At 39.8% G+C, this 27043-nt stretch overlaps 1 protein-coding gene across 1 annotated transcript in view; it reads left to right on the forward strand.

The window, feature by feature from the left end:
* Positions 1–27043, forward strand: part of AXDND1 (axonemal dynein light chain domain containing 1) — a 161920-nt gene that overhangs the window by 103706 nt on the left and 31171 nt on the right. The window contains exons 16-19 of the mRNA XM_030936362.1: positions 1661–1859; positions 15838–15931; positions 24497–24696; positions 25805–25901. Coding sequence (XP_030792222.1) covers positions 1661–1859; positions 15838–15931; positions 24497–24696; positions 25805–25901 — 590 coding nt within the window. The remainder of the gene's footprint in view (positions 1–1660; positions 1860–15837; positions 15932–24496; positions 24697–25804; positions 25902–27043) is intronic.

Consider the following 27043-nt stretch of genomic DNA (forward strand, 5'->3'; position numbering starts at 1 on the left):
AAGAGTTTTAGGGATGATACTATATTTCATAAGAAGAATTTTACTTTTTCTTCTGGCAGGTCATTTAGTGCAGGGACAGATCACCTTAATCCAAGCAGGGACTGAGCTGAAACAAAGTCTGGCCTTGGGCTTTCCGAGGGCTGTTCTATTTCTGCTCCTCCTTTATTCTTAAGATGTACTGCTTCAGAGAAATAGGGTTCCCAAGAGAATCCTGGTGTTACCAGGACCTCTACTCCTTAGCAAATTCTAGACTTCAGTTTTGTCCGCTGCCCCACCCCTGAGTTAGAGTGACTTAATATCCCAAATTTCCATGAAAGATACTGAAGTTCCATCCTCCAAAACCCATGAAATATATTACAAATCCCTTAAAGCATTTTTGCTCAGTGCATCATGTGTTTCTTAAGAATCCTTCTCAGTAAAGTGTCTCAGGCAACCCTGAGCCATTGACTGGCACAATTGTTCCATATAAAACTACACTATAAAAGCTACATGGGGAAACACAATTACATTTTCTATGGCAGCAATAATATAGTTATTGATAAAATGGCAATACTTATCCATATCGACCCTCTGTATCTGCAGGTTTGGATTAAGATTGATTCCTCAGATTCAATCGACCATGAATCAAAAATACTTAAAAAAATACAAATAAAAACACAATATAGTATAATAAATATCACATAGCATCTGCATTGTATTAGGTAATATAAGTAATCTAGAGGTGATTTAAAGTATACAAGAGGATGTGCATAGGTTATATGCAAATACCACATCATTTTCTGTAAGGGACTTGAGAATCCATGGATTTTGGTATCCATGGGGGTCCTGAAACCAATCCCCTATAGATACTGAGGGATGACTGTAAATAATGGGCAGAGAAAAATGAGGTAGCAAATGGTTTAAAATAGAAGAAATCAAAATTATGAATGGTGGTGAAATTAGCAGATCATTTTGAATACTCCTGAAATATCAAAATTTACTGATGAAGGAAGCCAGTGAAAATATTTTCATCAAGGACAAGAAAAACAGTTTCCTTTTAAATTACTTGTCTTTATATAACTTTGAGATGGGAGTGTTTTCATTTCGTATTTTGCAAATGAATAAGAAAAAGAGGGTATTTTGCCATAATCTCCTAGTGAATCAGTCTGCTGGATCCACATTAGGATACACACTCAAGTTTTGTTCAGAGCAAAAACTATAAACTTTATGAAAACCTGATCAATAACCTAAAAAATGATTCAAGAACTATGATAACCTATTTTCATTTGTTATTCACTATCCCATAATCATGAGGAAGCTGATTATTATCATTGTCCTCCTAAAAGAATGACGTCGTGAAGTAAGGTCTTTTACAGAAAACTATAGTTGATAGTTTCTGGGTTTAATGCATTTGATTCTCAGCTGAAAAGACAAGAAATTAAGGATATAAACTGTCATTGAAAAAATAGTTTGTTAGTCATAAAAGCACCAATTACGCAATGCTTATTCATTAAACATTTATTAAGGAACTGCTTTTTATAAGGTTCTCTGCTAATCAAGCTGTAGGATAATAAAAGGTTTTTAAAAGATATGCCCTTGCTCAGTAGGATTTTATAATTTGGTATTAAAATAGTAGTCTTACAAATACTTCTAAAAATTAATGCTTTTTTTACTTTTCTAGGTTACTCCAAAATTCTTCCAATTTTGATTAGTTCTCTTGACTTCTGTTCTTTCAAGTTGGAAAACCTGGAGTTTCCTGATACACCTCTTGAAGAATGGCAGGAAATAGATGAAAAAATTAATGAAATGAAATCACAGTTGGATTTATTGTTAAACCTTACTGGTATTGTTCCACAGCACATAGACGTGGATTCTGTTTCGTAAGTCCCCATAACTTTCTTTTGCTTTGAGAGAATTTTCCTAAAGCTTTATTGCAATATAATTCATATATCATATAATTCCCTTTTTGAAAGTGTACAATTCTGTGGTGTTCAGTATATTTATAGATATAAGTAACCATCACCAGTCCATTTTAGAATATTTCATCACCTCAAAAAGAAGACTTATGCACTTTAGCTATCATTCTGCAATCCTCCATCCTCTCCCACCATCCTACCCCCAGCCCCTAAGCAACTACAAATCTACTTTGTCTTTGTTGATTGTATTGTGAACTTTTTTTTTTTTTTTTTTTTTTTCTTTTGATATGTAGTCTCTCTCTTGTTCCCCAGGCTGGAGTGCAATAGCGAGATCTCGGCTCACTGCAACCACTGCCTCCGGGTTCAAGCGATTCTCTTGCCTCAGCCTCCCGAATAGCTGGGAGTATAGGCGCCTGCCACCACGCCTGGCTAATTTTTGTATTTTTAGTAGAGCTGGGGTTTCACCAGGCTGGTCTTGAACTCCTGACCTCAGGTGATCCGCCCGCCTTGGCCTTCCAAAGTGCTTGGATTACAGGCGTGAGCCACCGCACCCGGCCTGTTGTGGACATTTTATTTGAAAGGAATCATTGTACTATGTGGTCTTTGTGTCTAACTTCTTTCACTTAGCATAATGTTTTCAAGGTTCATCCATGTTGTGGCATATTTTAGTATTTCGTTTTTATGACTGAATCATATTCTATATATGGATATACCACATTTTATTTATTCATTTATCCATTGATAGACTTTTGGACTGTTTCCATAGTTTGACCTTAATGAGTAATGTTTCAGTACACATTGATGTGCATGCTTTTTGTGGACAGACATTTGTTTTCATTTCTCTTGGGTATATATTACCTAAGGAGTGGAATTGCTGGGTCATATGGCAGTTCTATTTTTAATAATTTGAGCAACTGTCAGACTGTTTTCCAAGGTGTTTTTGGAAAACCTACACAATTTTACATTCACATCAGCAATGTGAGTTCTGATTTCTCCACATACTTGCCAATAGTTATTATCTGACTTTTGATTCTAGCTATAATAGTGGGACTGAAGTGATGTTTTATTGTGGTTGTGATTCACATTTCCCTAATGACAAATGATGTGAAGAATTGTTTCACATGCTTATTGGCTATTTGTATATTTTCTTAGAGGGAAATTTTTTCTGTGCTGTTGTTGTTGTTGCTTGTGCTGGTTTCATAGCTAAGAATTCTTGGCTGGGCGCGGTGGCTCAAGCCTGTAATCCCAGCACTTTGGGAGGCCGAGATGGGCGGATCACGAGGTCAGGAGATCGAGACCATCCTGGCTAACACGGAAACCCCATCTCTACTAAAAATACAAAAAACTAGCCAGGCGAGGTGGTGGGCGCCTGTAGTCCCAGCTACTCGGGAGGCTGAGGCAGGAGAATGGCGTAAAACCGGGAGGTGGAGCTTGCAGTGAGCTGAGATCTGGCCATCGCACTCCAGCCTGGGCGACAGAGCGAGACTCCGTCTCAAAAAAAAAAAAAAAAAAAAGAATTCTTTGCCAAATCCAAGGTCATGAAAATTTACCCCTATGTTTTCTTCTAAGAGTTTTGTAGCATTTGCTTTGTTACATTAAGGTCTTTGATCCATTTTAGTTAATTTTTGTATGTGGTATGAGGTAAGGGTCCAGTTTCATTCTTTGCATGTGTGTATTTAGTTGTACCAGCACTATTTGTTGAAGACTATTCTTTCTCCATTTAATGGTATTGACATTTTTGATGAAAATCAGTCATGGATTTATTTCTGAAGATTAATTCTATCATGTTGATCTATATGTCTACCCTTGTGCCAGTAACACACTGTCTTACTTATTCTTGCTTTGTAGAACATTTTGAAAATGGAAAATGTGAGTCTTTCTACTTGACTCTTCTTTTACAGAATTATTTGGCTTTTCTGGGTACCTTGCAATTCCATTCTAAATTTTAGAATAAGCTTGTTAATTTTACAAAGCCATTAACTGGGATTCTGAAAAAGAATTTGTTGGATCTGTACATCAGAATGGGAATATTGCTCTCTTAAACATGTTAAGTCTTCAACGTGAACATGGGATGCTTTTCCAGTTATTTGTATCTTCTTTAATTTATTTCCATGATGTTTTATAGTCTTCTGAGTATAAGCTATACATTTCTTTTGTTATATTTACTCCTAAGTACTTTCTTAATGTTATTGCAAATAGGATTTTTAAAACTTTATTTCAGATAATGTTTATTGCATGTGTATAGGAATACAATTGATTTTTAAAATATTGATCTTACATCCCAAAACCTTGATGAATTTATTTATCAGTTGCAATCATTTTTTAAAGGACTTCTTAGTATTTTCTATACAAAATATCATATCTATAAGTAGAAGTAGTTTCTTTTTAATCTAGATGCCTTTGATTTCATTCTCTTGCCTAATTGCTTTGGCTGGAACCTCAATACAATGTTGAATGGAAGATGTTCCTATTCTTAGGGGAAATGCATCTAGTCTTTCACTATTAAGTATAATATAGTTGTGGGTTTTTCCTAGATGCCTTTTATTGAATTTAGGAGGTTTTCTTCTATTCCTAATTTGTTGCATGCTTTTACATAAAAAGTTGTTGGATTTTGACAAATGCTTTTTCTGCATCTAGTGAGATGATCATGTGATTATTTTTTTCATGTTCATATGATGTATTACATTCAGTTTTTTGGATATTAAATTAACTTTGCTTGCATAGGATAAATCCCACTTGGTAACTGTGTAAAATACTTTTGATCAGTTCAGGATTCTGTTTGCTAGTCTTTGCACTGATATTCATAAGAGACATTGGTCTGTTTTCTTTTCATGTGATGTCTTCACCTGGTGTTATATCAGTGTAATACTGCCTTCATGAAATGAGTTAGAAGTATCCCTCCATCTTTATCTTTTGGAAGATTTTGTGAAGAATTGGTGTTGATTCATCTTTGGCTCTTTGGGAGGATTCAGTGGTGCAGCCCTCTGTGGGTAGGTTTTTGAAAATTGATTCCATTGCTTCACTTGTTAAAAGTCTACTTGTATTGTCTATTTCTTATTGAATCCGTTTTTTGTGTGTGTTTTTCTAGACATTTGACAATTTCATCTAAGTTATCCAATTTGTTAGCAAAATTGTTCATTGTATTCCTTTATAATCATTTTTATTTCTGAAAGAAGATCAGTACTAGCATCCCCTCTCTCATTTCCAATTCTAATAATTTGAGCCTTCTCTTATAACAAATAAATCTTTGTTAATATTGCTGATCTTTTCAAATAATCATCTTTCATTGATTTCCTTTAGTGTTTTTCTATTCTCTATTGTATTTATTTCCACTGTAGTCATTATTATTTCCTTCCTTTCACTTTCTTTACGTTTAGTTTACTCTACCTTTTCCATAGTCTTAAGGTGAGCTGTTAGGTTATCGATTTGAGATTTTTCTTCTTTCTTAACATAGATTTTACAGCTATAAATTTCCCTCTAAGGAGTGCTTGATATGTTGTGTCTTCCTGAGTCTTCATTTTCTTTTTTTCTTTTTTGAGACAGAGTCTCACTCTGTCACCCAGGCTGGAGTGCAGTGACGCAATCTCGGCTCACTGCAACCTCCGCCTCCCAGATTCAAGCAATTCCCCTGCCTCAGCCTCCTGAGTAGCTGGGATTACAGGCATGTGCCACCATGCCTGGCTAATTTTTTTGTATTTTTAGTAGAGACGAGGTTTCACCATATTGGCCACGCTGGTCTCGAAATCCTGACCTTGTGATCCACCCACCTCGACCTCCCAAAGTGCTGGGATTACAGGTGTGAACCACCACATCTGGCCTGTGTCTTCATTGTCATTAATCTCAAAGTATTTTTATGCTTTCTCTTGTAATTTATTCATTGACCCATTTGTTATTCAGGATATGTTATTTAATGTCCACATATTTGTGAGTTCCCTATTTCTTTCCAGTTACGGATTTCATTCATTTGTGTATTTTCATTCATTTGTGTAATTTTATTCCACTGTGGTATGAGTATATATGTTATATTATTCCAGCATTAAAATTATTGAGGTTTGTTTTATGGTCTAGCATCTTGTCTATCCTGGAGAATTTTCCATGTACACTTGAGAAAAATATATATTTCATTGTTACTGGAGAAAGTGTTCTAGATATGTCTGGTCTAGTTGGTTTATAGTATTGTTAAAATCTTCCGTTTCCTTATTTATCATCTGTGTAGCGGTTCTAACCATTATTGATAGTGGGATATTGAAGTCTCCAACTATTATTCTTAAATTGTCTGTTTTTTCCTTCCCTTCTCTTGGTGTTTGCTTCGTGTCTTTTGGTACTTTGTTATTAGGTGCACACATGTTTATAATTGTTATATCTTCTTGATGGAGTGATCCTTTTATAATTATAAAATATCCTTCCTTATTTTTAATAACTTTTTAAATTTTAAAATCTATTTAATCTGCTATCAGTACAGCCACAGCAGCTTTATTGTGGTTACTGTTATATATCTTTTCCTTTTATACTATTATATACCTTTTGCTTTTAATCTATTTGTATATTTGAATCTCATGTGTGTCTTCTATGCATATAGTTGATTCATGTTTTCAGTCCAGTCTGACAATCTCTGCCTTTTAATTGGATTGTTAAATCCATTTACATTTAATGATATTATTGACATGGTTTGATTTACATCTGCCATCTTACTGCTTGTTTTGTTTCATGACTTCTTTGTTTCTCTGTTTTTCTTTTACTGTTTTTTTGTATTGAATGAATACTTTCTAATGTAGAATTCATTTCTTTACTGATTTTTCACTACATTTAAAAAGTTTTTTTAATGGCTTCTCTAGAGTTTACCCTAAACCTCTTAATTTATCAGAATCAGTTTCAGATTTATACTGGCTTAATTCCAGTGACATATAGATATGTTAGTTCTATCTAGTTTGATTCCTTTTCCCACCTTTTGTGGTATAATTTTATACACATTACATCTCTTAATATTTGATATGGTTTGGCTCTGTGTCTCCACCCAAATCTCATCTTAAATTGTAATCACCACATGTCAATGGAGGAAGGTGATTAGATCATGGGAGCAGTTACCCCCATGCTGTTCTCTTGAGATCTGATGGTTTTATATGCATCTAGCATTTCCCCTGTCTGCATGCACCTCTGTCTTTCCTGCTGCCTTGTGAAGAAGGCACTTGCTTCTTTTTCCCCTTCTGCCATGATTGTAAGTTTCTTGAGGCCTCCCCAGCCATGTGGAACTGTGAATCAATTAAGCCTCTTTTGTTTATAAGTTACCTAGTCTTGGCCAGGTGTGGTGGCTGACGCCTGTAATCCTAGCACTTTGGGAGGCTGAGGTGAATGGATCACTTGAGGTCAGGAGTTTGAGACCAGCCTGGCCAACATGGTGAAACCCTATCTCTACTAAAAATACAAAAATTAGCTGGGTGTGGTGGCAGGCATCTGTAATCCCAGCTACTTGGGAGGCTGAGGTGGGAGAATCACTTGAACCTGGGAGGTGGTGGTTGCAGTGAGCCGAGATTGCACCACTGCACTCCAGCCCGGGCGACAGAGTGAGACCCCACCTCAAAAAAAAAAGTTACCTAGTCTTGGGTAGTTTCTTTATAGCAGTGTGAGAATGGAGTAATACAGGAAATTGGTACCGGAAGTGGGATACTGCTATAAAGTTAGCTTGAATATGTGTAAGCCACATTGGAACTGGATAATGGGCAGAAGTTGGAATAGTTCGGAGGGCTCAGAGGAAGACAGAAAGATTTGGGAAAGTTTGGAACTTCCTAGACACTTGTTGAATGGTTTTGACCAAATGCTGATTGTGATGTGGACAATGAAGTCCAGGCTGAGCTAGTCTCAGATGGAGATGAGAAACTTACTGGGAACTGGAGTAAAAGTTACTCTTGCTATGCCTTAGTAAAGAGGTTGGTGGCATTTTGCCCCTCCCCTAGAAATCTGAGGAACTTTGAACTTGAGAGAGATGATTTAGGGTATCTGGTGGAAGAAATTTCTAAGTGGCAAAGCATTCAAGAGGAAGCAGAGCATAAAAGTTTGCAAAATTTGCAGCCTGACCATGAGGTAGAAAAGAAAAACCCATTTTCTGGGGAGGAATTAAAGACAGCTGCAGAAATTTGCATAAGTAATGAGAAACTGAATGTTCATAGCCAAGTCAGTGGGGAAAATGTCTCCAGGGCGTGAGAGATCCTCAGAGCAACCCCTGTTATCACAGGCCTGGAGGCCTAGGAGGTAAAAATGGTTTCTTGGGTCAGGCCTGGGGCCCCTGCTGCTCTGTGAAGCCTCTGGACATGGCACCCTGTGTCCCAACCACTTCAGCTCCAGTCGTGGCTAAAAGGGGCCAAGGTACAGCTTGGGCCATTGCTTCAGAGGATGATCTTGGGCCTGTGGGTGCACAGAAGTCAAGCATTGAGGTTTGGGAATCTCCACCTAGATTTCAGAGGATGTATGGAAATGCTTGGATATCCAGGCAGAAGTCTGCTGCAGAGGTGTAGCCCTCATGGAGAACCTCTGCTAAGGCAGTACAAAAGTGAAATTTAGAGTTGGAGGCCCCACACAGAGTCCCCACTGGGGTCTAGTGGAGCTGTGAGAAGGGGGCCACTGTCCTCCAGACCCCAGAATGGTAGATGCATCAACACTTTGCCCTGTGCACTTGGAAAAACCACAGACACTCAACACCAGCCCATGAAAGTAGCCAGGCGAGGGGCTGCACCCTGCAAAGCCACAGGAGTGGAGCTGCCCAAGCATTAGCATGACCCGGATGTGAGACATGGAATCAAAAGAGATTATTTAGAAGCTTTAAGATTTAATGACTGGCCTGCTAGATTTCAGACTCGCATGGGGACTGTAGCCCCTTTGTTTTGGTCAATTTCTCCCATTTGAAATGACAGCATTTATCCAGTGCCTCTACCCCCATTGTATCTTGGAAGGAACTAACGGTTTTTTTATTTTACAGGCTCATAGGCAGAAGGGACTTGCCTTGCTCAGATGAGATGTTACACTGTGGACTTTTGAGTAAATCCTGAAATGAGTTTAGACTTTGGGGGACTGTTGCAAAGGCATAATTGGTTTTGAAATGTGAAATTATATGAGATTTGGAAAGGGCCAGGACAGAATGATATGTTTTGGCTCTGTTTCCCTACCCAAATCTCATCTTGAATTGTAATCCTCATGTGTTGAGGGAGGGACCTGTAATTCTCACATGTCAAGGAAAGGAGATGATTAGATCATGGGGGCTGTTTCCCCCTGCTGTTCTCATGAGAGTGAGTTCTTATGCGATATGATGGTCTTATAAGCATTTGGCATTTCCCCTACTTGCACTTCTCTTTTTCCTGCTGCCTTGTGAAGAGGTACTTGTTTTTCCTTCCCCTTCTGCCATGATGATAAGCTTCCTGAGGCTTCTCCAGCCATGTGGAACTGTGTGTCGACTAAACCTCTTTTGTTTAAAAATTATCTAGTCTAGGGTATTTCTTTATAGCATTGTAGAATTGGACTAATATAATATTACAAGCCAAAAATACATTGTTATAATTATAAATTTACCATCTGTCATCATTTCTATCACCCATTAGAGTTTGCTCCCATCCACCTCTTCTGTGCTGTTTTGACATATATATTACACATATATTACATTTTTATGTTATAGGTCCAACAATACATCATACATTATTTTATACAAGTTCTTTAATCAGTTAAGAAATAGAAAATAAGCATTCATATTGTCTTTTAAAATTGCATAATTTTCTTTACACTGCCTTGTTTTTTGTGTAGATTCTAATTACCATCTGTGGTCATTACTTTCAGCCTGAAAATTTTCCTCTAGGATTTATTGTACGGAAAATCTACTAGCAACAAATTCTTCAGTTTTTTAAAAATCTGGGGCAGTCTTTATTCCACCTTCATTTTTGGAACATATGTTTGTTGGATATAGGATTCTTGGTTGACATTTTTCTTCTTTAGGTAGTATGAATATGTTATCCTGCTACTTTTTGGCCTCTATTGTGTATTCTGAGAAGTCAGCTGTTAATCTTATTGGAACTCCCTTGTAAGTGATGTGTTGTTTTTCTCTTGCCACTCTCAAGATTTTCTCCTTATTTTGACTTCTAGCATTTTAATTCTCATATATAAGTTTGTAGACCTCTTTGTGTTTATCTTACATGGAAATTGTTAAGCTTCTTGAATGTGTTATTGTTTTTCAATAAATTTGGAGAGTTTCAGCTACTGTTTCTTTCAATATTTTTATGTATTTTCTTTTCTCTACTTCCAGTACTCCCTTTATGTGTAAGGGTGTCCCATATTTCTTCAAGACTGTTTTCCTGTCTCTTCATTCTTTTTCTCTTTATTCTTTGGCTTGAATAACTTCCACATATTTATCTTCAGGTTCAATTCTTCTCTCTTCTGCCAGTTCAAATTTACTGTTGAGCCCTAGTAGTGACTTTAAAACATTTTTCAGTTACTGTTCTTTTTCACTTTAAAATTTTCATTTATTTCTTTTTTCCAATTTACATTTTTAATTTCTATTCTCTTTTTTTTTTTTTTTTTTTTTTGAGACGGAATCTTGCTCTGTCTCCTGGACTGGAGCGCAGTGGCCGGATCTCAGCTCACTGCAAGCTCCGCCTCCCAGGTTTATGCCATTCTCCTGCCTCAGCCTCCTGAGTAGCTGGGACTACAGGCGCCTGTCACCTCACCTGGCTAGCTTTTTGTATTTTTTAGTAGAGACGAGGTTTCACCGTGTTAGCCAGGATGGTCTCGATCTCCTGACCTCGTGATCCGCCCGTCTTGGCCTCCCAAAGTGCTGGGATTACAGGCTTGAGCCACCGCGCCCAGCCTTAATTTCTATTCTCTTATTTGCTACAACATTGTTATAATACCTTCCTTTGCTTATCTAATCATGGATTTCTTTAGTTCTGTGAACATGAACTAACATGTGTTACTTCATTTTCACACTGCTGATAAAGACATACCCAAGACTGGGCAATTTACAAAAGTAAGAATTTTAATGATCTTCCAGTTCCACATGTCTGGGGAGGCCTCACAGGAAATCATGGTGGAAGGTGAGAGGCACATCTCACATGGAAGCAGACAAGAGAATGAGAGCCAAGTGAAAGGGATTTCCCCTTATAAAACCATCAGATCTCATGAGACTTATTCACTACCATGAGAACAGTGTAGGGGAAACCACCCCCACGATTCAATTATCTTTCACTGGGTTCCTCCCAAAACATGAGGGAATTATGGGAGCTACAATTTAAGATAAGATTTGGATGGGGACACAGCCAAACCATATAATTCTGCCCCGACCTCTCCCAAATCTCATGTCCTCACATTTCAAAACCAATCATGCCTTCCAAACAGTCCCCATAAGTCTTAACTCATTTCAGCATTATCTCAAAAGTCCACAGTCCAAAGTCTCAGCCAAGACAAGGCAAATCTCTTCCACCTATAAGCCTGTAAAATCAAAAGCAAGTTATTTACTTCCTAGATAGAAAGGGGGTACGGATATTTGGTACATACAGGCATTCCAAATGGGAGAAATTGGCCAAAACAAAGGGGCTACAGGCTCCATGCAAATTCAAAATCTAGCAGGGCAGACAAATCTTAAAGCTCCATAATGATCTCCTTTGACACCATGTCTCACATCTGGGTCACGCTGATGCAAGAGGTGGGTTCTCATGGTCTTGGATAGTTCTGCCTCATTGGCTTTGTGGGGTACAGACTCCCTCCTGGCTGCTTTCATGGGCTGGGGTTGAGTGCCTATGGCTTTTCCAGGCACATGGTGCATGCTGTTGGTGGATCTGCCATTCTGGGATCTGGAGGACAGTGGCCATTTTCTCACAGCTCCACTAGGCAGCACACCAGTGGGGACTCTGTGTGGGGGTACCCACCTCACATTTACCTTTTGCACTGCCCTAGCAGAGGTCTCCATTAGCACCCCACCCCTGCAGCAAACTTCTGCCTGGACATCCAGTCGTTTTCATACATCCTTGAAATCTAGGCTAAGGTTCCCAAACCTTGATTCTTGGCTTCTGTGCACCTGCAAGTTCAATACCATGTGGATGCTGTCATGGCTTGGGGCTTGCACCTTCTGAAGCCATGGCCCCAGCTGTACCTTGGCCCCTTTTAGTCATGGCTGGAGCAGCTGGGATGCAGGGCACCAAGTCCCTAGACTGCACACAGCAGAGCAGTCTGTATGCTCTTCACGGGCCTGGCCCACGAAGCCATTTTTTCCTCCTAGGCCTTCAGGCCTGTGATGGGAGGGGCTGCCCCAAAGGTCTCTGACATGACCTGGGGACATTTTCCCCATTGTCTTGGGGATTAACATTCGGCTGCTCATTACTTATGCAGATTTCTGCAGCTGGCTTGAATTTCTCCTAGAAAATGGGATATTTTTCTCTCTTGCATTGTCAGGCTGCAAATTTTCTGAACTTTTATGCTCTGTTTCCCTTTTAAAACTGAATACCTGGCTGGGTGCGGTGGCTCATACCTGTAATCCCAGCACACTGGGAGGCCAAGGCAGTTGGATCACCTGAGGTCAGGAACTTGAGACCAGCCTGGCCAACATGGTGAAACTCAATCTCTACTAAAAATGCAAAATTAGCTGGGTGTGGTGGCACATGCCTGTAATCCCAGCTACTCAGGAGCCTGAGACAGGAGAATCACTTGAACCTGGGAGATGGAGGCTGCAGTCCGAGATCATACCACTGCACTGCAGTCTGGGTGAGATAGAGACTCTGTCTCAAAAAATAAAAAATAAAATAAATAAAAATAAAACTGAATACATTTAACAGCACCCAAGTCACCCCTTGAATGCTTTGTTTCTTAGAAATTTCTTCCACTGGCTGGGTGCAGTGACTCATGCCTGTAATCCCAGCACTTTGGGAGGCCGAGATGGGTGGATCACCTGAAGTCAGGAGTTCGAGACCAGCCTGACCAACATGGAGAAGCCCTATCTTTACTAAAAATACAAAATTAACCAGGCATGATGGTGGATGCCTGTAATCCCAGCTACTTGGGAGGCTGAGGCAGGAGAATCTCTGGAACCCGGGAGGTGGAGATTGTGGTGAACCGAGATTGCACCATTGCACTCCAGCCTTGGCAACAAGAGTGAAACTCCGTCTCAAAAAAACAAAACAAAATATGGAAAAAGGCCAGGTGTGGTGGCTCATGCCTGTAATCCCAGCACCTTGGGAGGCCGAGGTGGGTGGATCACGAGGTCAGGAGATCAAAACCATCCTGTCTAACATGGTGAAACCCTGTCTCTACTAAAAATACAAAAAATTAGCTGGGTGTGGTGGCTCATGCCTGTAGTCCCAGCTACTCGGGAGGCTGAGGCAGGAGAAGGGCATGAACCCGGGAGGCAGAGCTTGCAGTGAGCCGAGATCACGTCACTGCACTCCAGCCTGCGTGACAGAGGGAGACTCTGTCTTAAAAAAAAAAAGAAAGGAAGGGAGGGAGGGAGGGAGGAAGGAAGGAAGGAAGGAATTTATTTCTTCCACCAGATAGTCTAAATCATCTCTCTGAAGCTCAGAGTTTCACAAATCTCTAGGGCAGGAGCAAAATGCCGCCAGTCTCTTTGCTTAAACATAACAAGAATCTTCTTTGTTCCAGTTCCCAAGAAGTTCCTCATCTCCATCTGAAACCACCTCAGTCTGGATTCCATTGTCCATATCATTATCAGCATTTTGGTCAAAGCCATTCAACAAGTGTCTAGGAAGTTCCAAATTGTTCCACATTTTCCTCTCTTCTTCTGAGCCCTTCAAACTGTTCCAACCTCTGCCTGTTACCCAGTTCCAAGGTTGCTTCCACATTTTTGGGTATATTTACAGTAGCACCCCATTCCTGGTACCGATTTTACTGTGTTAGTCCATTCTCATGCTTCTGATAAAGACATACCAGAGACTGGGTAATTTACAAAGGAAAAGGGGTTTAGTGGACTCACAGTTCCACATGGCTGGGGAGGCCTTACAATCCTGGTAGAAGGTGAAAGGCACATCTCACATGGTGGCAGACAAGAGAAGAGAATGAGAGCCAAGTGAAAGGGGCTCTTCACCTTATAAAATCATCAGATCTCATGAGACTTATTCACTACCACGAGAACAGTATGGGGGACACCATCCCCATGATTCAATTATCTCCCACTGGGTCCTTCCCACAACATGAGGGAATTATGGGAGCTACAATTCAAGATGAGATTTGGGTGGGGACATAGCCAAACCTTAGCTACTTTGAAGTTGAGGTCTGATCAGTCTCACAGGCAGTTTCTGTTGCCTGCCTGGTGTATATTTCATACTTTCTTGTTTCTTTTCATGCCTTGTAAGGTTTTTTTGTTGTTGTTGTTGTTGTTGTTGTTTTTGGTTTTTGGATACTGAACATATTAGATAATATACTGTAGCAACTTTTGTTGCTACCCCCTTCTTCCTTGTCTTAAGTCCCTGATCTTGCTCTCAAGAAGGTGCAGTTTTTGGGTATGCATACTGTCACCCTGCAGTGACAGTTGTGTTTGTCAAGGTTCGCTTCTTTTTCTTTGACCACACCAAACTGTTAAACTTCACTAATTATTGTTTTCAATAATTCTCTGGGGCATATATTGCTCTAAAACTACTTTCATGTAATTTGGGCTCCTTGGAAAGAATAATTCCTGAGATCAGTGTTTGATCTTGTTCTTAACCCAAGTGGCCTTCCCTCAGTTGTCTCAGTCCTTGGTTCTCTCCTGCAAACTAGTTCACCTACAGTTTAGCCTCTATCTTGAATCTCCACTGAACTGCATTTCACCAAACCTCCACTGTTCTTGAAAGCACCCTTAGATTTGAACGTCTTCAGGCTGTGTTGCAAATGAAGTTAGTTTATTTGGGATAAGATTAGGAGCTTTTTAATTTTCTTTTTTTTTTTTTTTTTTTTTTTTTTTGCCTTCTTCTACCTCCAGGCAAAATATCTGAGCTAGGGTTCTGGAGCTGGGGGTAGGGACAATGGTAAGCTTCTCTCTGAGTGACACTCACACTGTCAGAGCTGAGCACTCCTTAGAGGGGAAAGTAGCAGCCTGAGGTCTTCTTGGATTGCCTCTCATGGAATGGAACCACTGCCTTACAAGCCCAGACAATCAGGGACCCATGATTCTCAGCATGCTATGCATAGGGTAGAGTCTTTACTCTATAAATAGGGGATGGGTGGAAGAAGACAACCCCTACTTGTTACCTGCATTTACCCAGTACCTAGACTCATCAACATATAGCTGGAGGCAGTATAAAAATCCATGATGTCCTGTTCCTCCTGAGAAGAAAGCCATCTGATTGGGAGCTGGAGGGTTAGGGAGCTCTGTGTTCTTGGCTACAGCATTCTGAAATGGAGTTGCTGCCTCACTGAGCTAAGGAGAGGAGGGAGCAGTCATGGTTCAAATACCATAGATTATTGCCTTTCTTACTGAATCTTCACAGGTTTTCTTGAATAGATGTTTTTGGAACTTCTCCATAGCACCATTTTTAGAGGCTTTAAGTGGTGTATTTAAAAAAATAATTGTTACCAGTTTCACTGGGGTGGGGGGCAGTGGGGAGGGCAGCCTTGCTCCTCACACTATCATGCTGGAAGTCATTCATTGAGAGGATTTTAAAATTTATTCTTCTCACATAGTACTAGCCTGGAAGTAAATGTAAAGGGTGTAGGTTTTTACAGTAGAGAGCTAATATTGAAGGTACGATCTGCTTTGTCCACAGTGCATCTTGCTACCTACATGGGGGTTAGGAAAGCTTTGTCAGTGAGTAAACTATCATACCAGAGAATTCAGGGCTTTGATTCCCCTTTCCTGAGTTCTCAAGCAATTGTCAGCATCTAAGTTTACAATACCCAGCCAAATAAAACTCTTTCTCATAGCTGATAGTTACATTTATCCTTTAAATCAGCCAGTCACTTTTATTTTACTTGATTTTTCCTTCAGGGTACTCCAAGCATACATAATTAACATGATTCAACAATGGCTTTTGAAGATAGGCAATGAAATTAACAATGGTAACATTGAACTTCAGCGCCACGTATGTACTTGTAAGGATTTTTGATGTTATATTTTGCCTCGGCTGCAAATTTCTTCAAGGAAAAACAAAGTTCTCCCATTTAAATGAAGCAGGAGGTTGAGAGGGCAAAATAGAAGCTTGTATAATAATTTCTCAAATAGTTTTCAATGGATTTTTAAAAGCAGAATGTTTCTGCCTCTGGAATGGAGTTTTGGAATTGAAGAGTCAAGGAGCAAATATGTTAAGCTGGAAGTATGGATTCAGGCAATCCACAGGCTTGGGAAAAATTCCTCTGATAACCAAAATGAATAAGAAAAAGGGTAGCAGAGTGTTGTCACATGGTGGGACTTAATAAATGTTTGTTGAATGAATTTAGGAAGAATATTCCAGCACTGTTGGTATCTGATGGTGCTGCTACATTAATCCCTTCTTTGACAAAATGCTTGATTTACCATTAGGGTTTTATCTCCATGGAATCATATGCTCAATTTGTTATTTTCTAGAATTTAATTTTTATAGTATAGGGTCACTTAGAAAGTGCCTTTATATACCTCAATTGTAACACTGCATTGTTATCATTAATCTGTGTAGAAAATTTGCAAGATTGTAAACTCTATGAGGAATGATATGTATCCTGTGTATCCATATTAACTCTTATTAATATTTAGAAACAGAAAAGTTGGATATAGGAGACAAGATGGCTGACTAAATTCAGCCAGGAGAAACATCTGCCACTGAGGGACTAGAAGATCAGAAAGACTGGTGCACTCCAAGCATATCTTTAGAGGGAAGGCATTGAGAGTGGAGGAGGGAAGATACAGATGCTGGGCTAAAGGGGGAGGAAGCTGGAAACCCTGCATAGGGATACCACACACTGGGACTCCTTCCTGGCCCCCAATGACTCTTGGGGAAAAAGTGAGCTAAGCAGCTGAGAAGTGACCTTCCCTTGACATAGGCATCTGAAATTCAGACAGCAGGAGATCCCAGGACCCCCACAGTCACTTAAGCTGGCAGAGAGAGCTGCTTAGAGAGGTGGTAGGGGTGGCACTCCAGCCAGTGGGGAGCCTGGAGGGTTTGGTGCAGGAGCATCTCTAGTGGAGCACAGTCGGGATGCCTATCCCCCAAGGCCTGCCTTGCTCCTTTAGGAGATATTAGTTTTAGGGGAACTATCAGACCTGAACAATACAGGGTGATCTTGCCCATGAGACAGGGCCAGTTTCACCTAAGCACCCCCCTGTCTTGTGGACTCTCCCAGGACTCCAGCCTGACCATGCCTGTTTGCAGTGCAGACTTGGATGCCTGGCTGAGGTGCCTCCCAGGGGCCTGCATCATAGCTCCTGTACCTGTAGACCATGCCTGACCATTGGAGAGCTCCAGCAGAGCATCCCCCACTAACGAGCACCAGCCCGCCCACATACTCTACCCATCACAGCCTCCCCAATGCCATTTGCCAGTGTGCACTCACCCATGACCATCCCCTACATTGCTTTGCTAGTGTGGGTGCATGTATTCAGAACTTGCCCCTCCTTCCCCACCAGCTCACATGTGCACATGCACCCTACCATGCCAACTGCTGCCACTGTGAGTGCATCACACTACCCACCCCATAACCAATGCAAAGGTATGCAAGGAAACCAGTGGCCCCACACCCTGTGCTGCACTGCCATTGCCATTGGAGTGTTCATGGGTACAGAGACTGCTAACCTCGTGCTTGCCAGTGCTCCGCCACTGTGCCAACACTGCTGCTGGCATGAAACTACACACGGATACCAGCAGACCTGCCTCCCACCTGTGCGGCCACTGCTGCCTTTGTGAATATGTGCACAGAGGTTACCAGTCCTGCGCCTGCCAACACTCTGCCCCCATGCTGATGCCACCACCAGTGTGAACATGCACAGGGACATTGGTGGGCTACTCCCTGCAACATGCTGCACTGCTGCCACTGCAAATGTCCACATCCCTGCCCTCATTAGTGCCCCACCACAGCTGATGAGCATGCACCCTGCTGCACTGCTGCTGCTCCTGGTGTGTGTAAACAAGCACACATCCCACTGTCACCACCTAGTGAATTGCTCTGGCTGGCATCACCCATTGGAGTGTTGTGACTAGTCGTCTGGGAACTCCTTGGCTCTTCCAATACAGTAGGTTCCTAACCTCAAGGGGCCAGATTACAAAGCTGAGGACCTGATCCCAGACCCTAGAGTTACAGAATGCAGTCCAGGAGGCCTAAGCTGAGCCTTGGACCCCTAAAATCTTCCAGAAATGAAGCAGGTTGACTGAACCCACCTTACACCAGAATCAAACTTCCAAGGGTGTCAAAGAGGAGGAAAGAGAAAGAAAATTCATTCTAAGGACAGCAACTTCAAAGACTGAAGGAACATCAGCTCACAAAGATTAGAAAGCACAAGAACTCTGGCAACTCAAGAATACAGAGTGTCTTCTTACCTCCAAATGACCACACTGTTCCCCAGCAATGTTTCTTAACTAGGCTGACATGACAGAAATAGAATTCAGAATGTGTATAGGAACAAGGATCATCAACATACAGGAGAAAGTTGAAACTCAATCCAAAGAATCTAGGGATTACAATAAAATGATACAGGAGCTGACAGATGAAATGGTCATTATAAGAAAGAACCACCAGGCGTGGTGGCTCACACCTGTAATCCCAGCACTTTGGGAGACTGAGGTGGGTGGATCGATTGAGGTCAGGAGTTCGAGACTAACTGGCCAACATAGTGAAATCCCATCTCTACTAAAAATACAGAAAATTAGCTGGGCATGGTGGTGGGCACCTGTAATCCCAGCTACTCAGGAGGCTGAGGCAGGAGAATCGCTGGAACCCTGGAGGTGGAGGTTGCAGTGAGCCAAGATCGCGCCATTGCACTCCAGCCTGAGCAACAGGAGTGAAACTCTGTCTCAAAAAAATAAAAAATAAAAAAGAACCAAACTAATCTGACGGAAATGAAAAATATACTACGAGAATTTCGTAATGCAATTGCAAGTATTAACAGCAGAATCAACTAAGCTGAGGAAAAAAATCTCAGAGTTTGAAGACTGGCTCTCTGAAATAACTCAGTCAGACAAAAATAAAGAAAAAACAATAAAGATGAATGAACAAAACCTCTGAGAAATATGAAATTATGTAAAAGGATCAAATCTACAACTCATTGGCATTCCCGAAAAAGAGAGAAACCAAGCAATTTTGAAAGCATATTTCAGGATATCATGCACGAAAATTTTCACAACCTCGCTAAAGGGGCCAAAATTCAAATTCAGGAAATGCAGAGAGTCCCTGAAAAATACTACAAAAGGAGACTATCCACAAGACACATAGTCATCAGATTCTCCAAAGCTGAAATGAAAGAAAAAATGTTAAAGGTAGATAGAGGGAATGGGCAGGTCACCTACAAAGCGAACTCCATAAGGCTAACAGCAGACATGTCAGCAGAAATCCTCAGGTCAAAAAAAATTGTGGGCTTACATTCAGCATTCTTAGAAAAGAAATTCCAAACAAGAACTTCATATCTAGCCAAACTGAGCTTCATAAGCAAAGGAGAAATAAGATCCTTTTTAGACAAGCAAATGCTAAGGGAATTTTTTGTGACCAGATGTGCCTTACAAGAGGTCCTGAAGAGAGTGCTAAATATGGAAAAGAAAGACCATTACCAGCCACGACAAATACACGCTTAGGTATTTAGACTACTATAAAGCAACCAAACAAGTCTGCATAGTAGCCAGCTAACAATATGATGACAGGATCAAATCCACACACATCAATACTAACCTTGAACATAAATGGGCTAAATGCCCCAATTAAAAGGCTGGTGAGGCCGGGCGCGGTGGCTCAAGCCTGTAATCCCAGCACTTTGGGAGGCCGAGATGGGCGGATCACGAGGTCAGGAGATCGAGACCATCCTGGCGAACACGGTGAAACCCCGTCTCTACTAAAAATACAAAAAAAAAACTAGCCGGGCGAGGTGGCGGGCGCCTGTAGTCCCAGCTACTCTGGAGGCTGAGGCAGGAGAATGGTGTACACCCGGGAGGCAGAGCTTGCAGTGAGCTGAGATCCGGCCACTGCACTCCAGCCTGGGAGACAGAGCCAGACTCTGTCTCAAAAAAAAAAAAAAAAAAAAAAAAAAGGCTGGTGAGGTTTTGGAGAAAAGGGAACTCTTATACACTGCTGGTGGGAATATGTAAATTAGTTCAGCCATTGTGGAAAGCAATTTGTCAATTTCTCAAAGAACTTAGAATTACCATTCTACCCAGAAATCCCATGATTGGCTCATACCCAAAGGAATATAAATCATTCTACCATATAGACATGTGCACTCATATGTTCATCATAGCATTATTCACAATAGCAAAGACATGAAATCAACCTAAATGCTCCATCAACGGTAGACTGGGTAAAGCAAATGTGGTACATATTCACCATGGAATACTGTGTACCCAAAAAAGGAATGAGATAATGTACTTTGCAGCAATATGGATGGAGCTGGAAGCCATTATCCTAAGCAAACCAACACAGGAACAGGAAACCAAATACCACATATTCTCACTTATAAGTGGGAGCTAAACATTGAATACATACAGGCACAAAAAAAGGGAAAACAGACACTGGGGCCTACATGAGGGTGGAGAGTGGGAGGAGGATGAGGATTGAAAACCTACTTATTGGTTATTATTACCTGGGTGATGAAATAATCTGTACACCAAACCCCCACAACATGCAATTTACCTGTGTGACAAACCTGCACATGTACCCCTAAACCTAAAATAAAAGTTAAATAAAAATAAATACAGAAAAGTTTGTCTGGGTTTTCACTCACCGTTCATTTTCCGTCCTGGTCCGTGTTCTTACCTCCAGTTTTTTTGTTATTGTTTTTCCTTTGCCTCCTTACTCCATTTTACCTGTGCTGCTTGGCTGTCTAAAACACTGATCTCTAAACGTTTTTTATCATGATTTTTGGTAATGATTCAAAAAGCTGATTAAACAAGCTTCATGATGTTTTATAATTGCAGGTTTAAATTGCAGATTAAACTTGTGATTATAAAGTTATTTTAAGTTTGCTTCTAAATTCAGTTTCCTTCAATACTAATTTTTAATGGTGGTCACTGCTGAAATGATAGCTTAGAAAGAAACATGAATCCAAATTGAAGAAATACATCAGTGGCTGTATTTATTAAATTATAATATTCACTTTTCATTTCCATCAATCAGGCCAGGCGTGATGGCTCATGCCTGTAATTTGGCACTTTGGAAGGCCAAGGTAGGAGGATTACTTTAAGCCCAGGAATTTAAGACCAACCTGGTCAACATAGCAAGACCTCACCTCTACAAAAAATAAAACAATTAGCCAGGCGTGGTGGCATACACCTATAGTCACAGCTACTTGGGAAGCTGAGGTGAGAGGATCACTTATGCCTGGTAGGTCAAGGATGCACTGAGCTATGATTGTGGCACTGCACTCCAGCCTGGGAAACAGAGCGAGACCATGTCTCAAAAAAAAAAAAAAAAAAAAAAAAAGAGAGAGAGAAAGAAATTTCAATTCCATCAATCAGTTATGCAAAAGTTTTTTTTTTAATTAACTAGTATTTTTTTCCATCTATCATAATGTCAATCAGTTGTTCTTACAGTTGTCTAAAACATTATTCAATATAGCATTCCTATATTTTAACAAAGTGTTCCCAGTCAGTTGAAATGCTGTATTTCTAAGATTTTTAAAAAGATGAGAAACGTACTTCCAGATTTTTTATATATATAGATTTTAGACTTTTAAAAGGTGAGCTATGTATCATTTTTAGCAACAAACTCACACCAAGATGGAAATATTTCCTCCTGTCCATTTTCAAAATGACCTCTCCATAGTGTAAGTTTCTTTTGCTCATTGTTAAATTTCACATATATTTGGAAGGGACAAATTAAGTGTGTGTGTGTGTGTGTTTGTAGAGATGGGGTTTCACCATATTGCCCAGGCTGGTCTCGAACTCTTGAGCTCAGGCAATCCTCCCACATTGGCCTCCCACAGTGCTGGGATTACAGGCATGAGCCACCATGCCCGACCTGCTTTTTATGTGTGTGTGTATGTATGTATGTATGTATGTATTTATTTTGAGACGGAGTCGTGCTCTGTCACCCAGGCTGGAGTGCAGTGGCACATTCTCAGCTCACTGCAACCTCTGCCTCCTGGGTTCAAGCAATTCTCCTGCCTCAGCCTCCTGAGTAGCTGGGATTCAGGCACATGCCACCACGCCTGGCTAATTTTTGTATTTTTAGTAGAGACAGGGTTTCACCATCTTGGCCAGGCTGGTCTCGAACTCCTGATCTCATGATCCACCCATCTCGGCCTCCCAAAGTGCTGGGATTACAGGTGTCAGCCACCATGCCTGGCCTATTTATTTCTTAATATCAGCTAAGAAGTGGCTAATTAATCACCTGTTATCCCTGAAAAGATTAGTAAATTTGGAAGAAGTCTTTTCATAAAAGAAAAGCAGTTAATTCATCTTAAAATCTCTTTTAAGAATTTTATATAAGAATCACAGTAAATCTATATTTTAGTACAAAAATTATATTTACTTTCCATCTCATTAAAAAGAATGACATGGCTTTAAGAAAGTAAAAGATATTCTTTATTTTTAATTTATTTTAATTTTAAATTTACCTACAGTTTATTGTTTGACCTTGATTCTACCATTTAATCTCTCTGATATAACTTTTAAATTAAGATATCTATTTGTGCTTATTTCCTAAGGATAGTCCAAGGATTGATTAATATTTTATGTAAGCAAAAATGAGTTATTTCAATGATAGTATAATCTAGGCCATTGGTATATGAAAGAATAGTTGGGAATTTATGCACTTTCACAGACAAGCAGCAGGGACATAGCTAGTAGAATATGTAAGGAAGTAGTATGTTTTTCCTGTGAAGAAGACTTGCCTTTTTTACTCTTTCTCAGGAAAGTTTGCCCCTTTTCCTGATATGGAAATTCAGGTGTCAAATACATTAATCAACATTGCCTTAGGTCATTAACAACTTTTCCATCTGAATCAAGAAGCAGGAAGTTTGGGTTTTAGTATTGGATTTTATTTTTATTCATTCATTCCAGAAACATTTATTAAGCACTTACTCCCTGGTAAGTACTGTGTGTGGTATGCAGGGATAAGTTGATGGCTCATGTCTTACAGACAGGTGAATTGAGGAGATAGACGTGCAAATGACTATGATAGAGATATGTACAAAGTACTGTAGAAACATGGGAAGGGGAGCAAATTAGAGCCAGTGGAAACTAGTAAGTCTTCTCAGAGTAGATCATGTTTAAGCCTAGAGAAATACTCCAGAACTAAACAGAGAAAGGGAGTAGGGTATTTGACAAGTATGTTGTGTCTGATTTTTGCATACAGGTTTTTTGTATTTTATTTGTGGGACCCAGCCTCAGCAAATACTGTAATGCAGAGGTTCTCCAACTTTCTCTATTCACAGTGCCCTTTGGGTTTCAATATTTTCACAATCCTAAGTCAAAAGAAATACCTCACAGTTAAGTAGGTTTATTAAATAGGTAGGTTCAAACTGCTTACTAAATATTTAATGTCCTAACAATTTATTAACCATTTGGAAAAGTACTACACATACATTGAAAGAAAAAACCTTTTATTTTATTCTCATTTATTCAATATCGCTTACCAATGTAAGGCGTGTACTCGTTGCCATGGTACAGCTTCTCTGACCTTGGAATCAGATTGGATGTTACCACCTTCATTTTCTGTTGCATGTTAATTTTCACACAATACTTGTTTTTTTAATCACACAACCACCAATCAAACCAGTTTCAAAAAGATATGATGTCATCAAAATTAATACAGTGCATCTAAAGTTGAAAACTGTGAACTGTGTTAAGTTCATGCTGTGTCTGGCAGATGTTACATATCATTGTTATTTCCCTCAATTTAAAATCCTATGGCATCCTTGCGAGTTTGCTGTGGAGCCCTGGAATGCCTTGATGTACAACTTGAGAATTGTAGCTTTAATAGGTTATTATCTATGACCAGGCTAAAGAAGAGACTAGTAGCTGGGTGTGTAGTTCACGCCTGTAATCCTAGCACTTTGGGAGGCCGAGGTGGGGGAACTGCTTCATCCCAGCAGTTCAAGATTGGCCTGGCCAACATGGTAAAGCCCATCTCTACAAAAAATACAGATATTAGCCAGGCATGGTGGCGTGTGTTCCTGTAGTCCCAGCTACTCAGGAGGTTAAGATGGGAGGATCACCTGAGCCTGGGGAGGTCAAGGTTGCAGGGAGCTGTGATTATGCTTCTGCACTCCAGCCTGGGCAACAGAGTGAGATTTTTTGAGACCCTGTCTCAAAAAAATTAAATAAACAAATATCAATAAAAAAAGAGAGTAGCTTAATGTCGTATAGTGAGCAAAAGAAAATAGGGTCATGCTAGCTGATGATTTGATTTCATTAAGAATTGTAATGTTGAAAGTTGGACACAGGCACGATCATTTCTATTTTAAAATTTGGTGTGGTTTTTACTATTTGATTTACTTAAAGTGGGTCATTTGTATTATACTCATTTTTTAACAGATGGATGAGTTACATATATCTATGATCCAGTGGATGGTAAACTTGCTGATTTTAATGATACCCAACTTTACTGACCAAGACTGTCTCCTAAAGTTGGAGGACGAAAGTGGTGAGAAACACGATATAGGAGTTGCGCGATTAGAGCTAGATGCGATTGAACTGACAAGGAAGTTGTACCAATACTCCCGCTATTTGAGCAGGTGAAGCTATCTGGTTCTTTTATTGTCACTCTTTTGAAGAATTGAATGTTGCATAAAACAGAGAAGAGACAGTGAAGTAGTAGCAATAGGAGTTATTTTAAAACCTTGAAAGAAATACTAGTTCAGTTTTTCAACTAGCTTTAACACCATGACCAGTTATAATATGAGATTTTGGGTTTTCTTTTGAAAACTGTCAGCATGGGCAGGATGAGAAGTGTGTGTATGTGAGAGTAAGAATTAGGAAAAAAGGACTCACTTTCTTGCATAAATAAGACACATCTTACACTTTTGCACATACTGGTGAGGGAGTGGATTTAAGAAGAATATTGTAATTTCCTATGTGCTGTCATGTATTTTTTTAGACAGAGTTTTCTTCTGTCACCGAGGCTGGAGTGCAGTGGCGTGATCTCGGCTCACTGCGGCCTCCACCTCCTAGGCTCAAGAGATTCTCATGCCTTAGCCTCCTGAGTAGCTGGGATTTACAGGCGTGCACCACCACCCCTGGGTAATTTTTGTATTTTTAGTAGAAACAGAGTTTCGCCATGTTGGCCAGGCTCGTCTCGAACTCCTGATCTCAAGTGATCCGCCCACCTCGGCCTCCCAAAGTGCTGGAATTACAGCCATGAGACACCATGCCTGGCCCTGAATGTATACTTTTCTGTGCTTCACTAAATGCCAACCAAAACATCTTTTTACAAAATGGAAAAACAAAAACAAAAACAAAAAACCCACAAGCCCTTATATCTGAAAAGCTGAATTTCCACTGAATAAAGATGAAGTCTGGAAAATTATAATCTAAGATGCAAGCTTGATGCTATGATTACTTTAAATTCAGAAAGTAGCTCTTACAGTCTAAGCAAATTTTCCCTTCATTTCAATTCAATATTACCAAGGGTCAAGAATAAGAGGGATGGAAGGAAGAAGGAGGACAAGGGTAAGAAACTGAGGAGACAAATTATTCTCCTTGGTGAGTCAGTAGCTGAGTTATTATGGTGAACTTCCACTGTGTCTGGATTTGTAACATTTTAAACTTAGAAGAAGAACCAACAATAAATAGGTTATGCTGAGTGTGTATGTTCTCTTTTTCTTTTTTTCCCTCTTTTTGCAGTTGTTGCGAAGGGATGGTAACAGCAATGGCTCTGAGTAAATCCACTAACTCACACAGAAATGCTACTGAAGACCTTTATGAGGTGGATAAGTTGAAGGTAATAACTGTTTTCCCCTTAGGTTTGTTTTTGTTTTGTTTGTTTTTATCAGATTTTTGAGGTTCAATTGATGTACAATAAACTCACATATTTAAAGAATACAATCTTGTAAGTTCTAAAATATGCATATACTCATAACAATGGTTAATAAAAGATAAATAGGGAACATATCAAACACACCCAGAGTTTCCTTGTACTCCTCTTTTATTTATCCTTCCAGCCTCATCTTGTCACCAGTGTCTGATCTACCACCTAACACCAAAGATTATTTTTTATTTTCTAGAATTTATAAAAGTGGAATTATAAAGAATGTACTCTTTTTTTGTCTGACTTCTTTCACTAAGCATGATTACTTAGAGGTTCATATTGTTGTTTTCATCAACTACTTATGCTTTTCAGTGCTGAGTAGTATTTCATTGTGTGGATAGACACAATTTATTTATCTAGTCTCTGTTGATATGCATTTGAGTTGTTTCCAGTTTTAAATTATTACTAGATAACTTCAGTGCATATTCATATATTAAGTCTTTGAATAGACATATACTTTCACTTCTCTTCGGTTGATATCTAGGAATGGAATGGCTGAGTCACATGGAATGTGTGTTTAACTTTTAAAGAAACGGTCAAACTGCCTTCTAAAGTGGCTAATGGGTACAAAAGTGCAGTTAGATAGAAGGAATAAGTTCTAGTATTCAATAGTACATTAGGGAAATTATAGTTAACAATAATTCATTGTATATTTCAAAATAGCTAGAAGAGAAGAATTGGCTGTCTCCATCACAAAGAAAAGATATATATTTGAGGTGATGGATACCCCGTTACCCTGCTTTGATCTTTACACATTGTACACATGCATCAAGATATCATATGTACTCCAAAATATATACAAATATGATATATCAATTTCTTAAAAAGTGGTTAAACCATTTTTACACTCTTTCCAGCAGTATCTGAGAGTTCCAGTTGCTTTACATACTCACTGATACTTGATATAGTCAGTCTTTTAAAATTTTTTTTGATATGGAGTCTCGCTCTGTTGCCCAGGCTGGAGTGCAGTGGCATGATCTTTGCTCACTGCAACCTCTGCCTCCTGGGTTCAAGAAGTTCTCCTGCCTAAGCCTCCTGAATAGCTGGGACTACAG

The sequence above is a fragment of the Rhinopithecus roxellana genome, chromosome 8 (assembly GCF_007565055.1).
Source record: "Rhinopithecus roxellana isolate Shanxi Qingling chromosome 8, ASM756505v1, whole genome shotgun sequence".
Lineage (NCBI taxonomy): Eukaryota > Metazoa > Chordata > Mammalia > Primates > Cercopithecidae > Rhinopithecus > Rhinopithecus roxellana.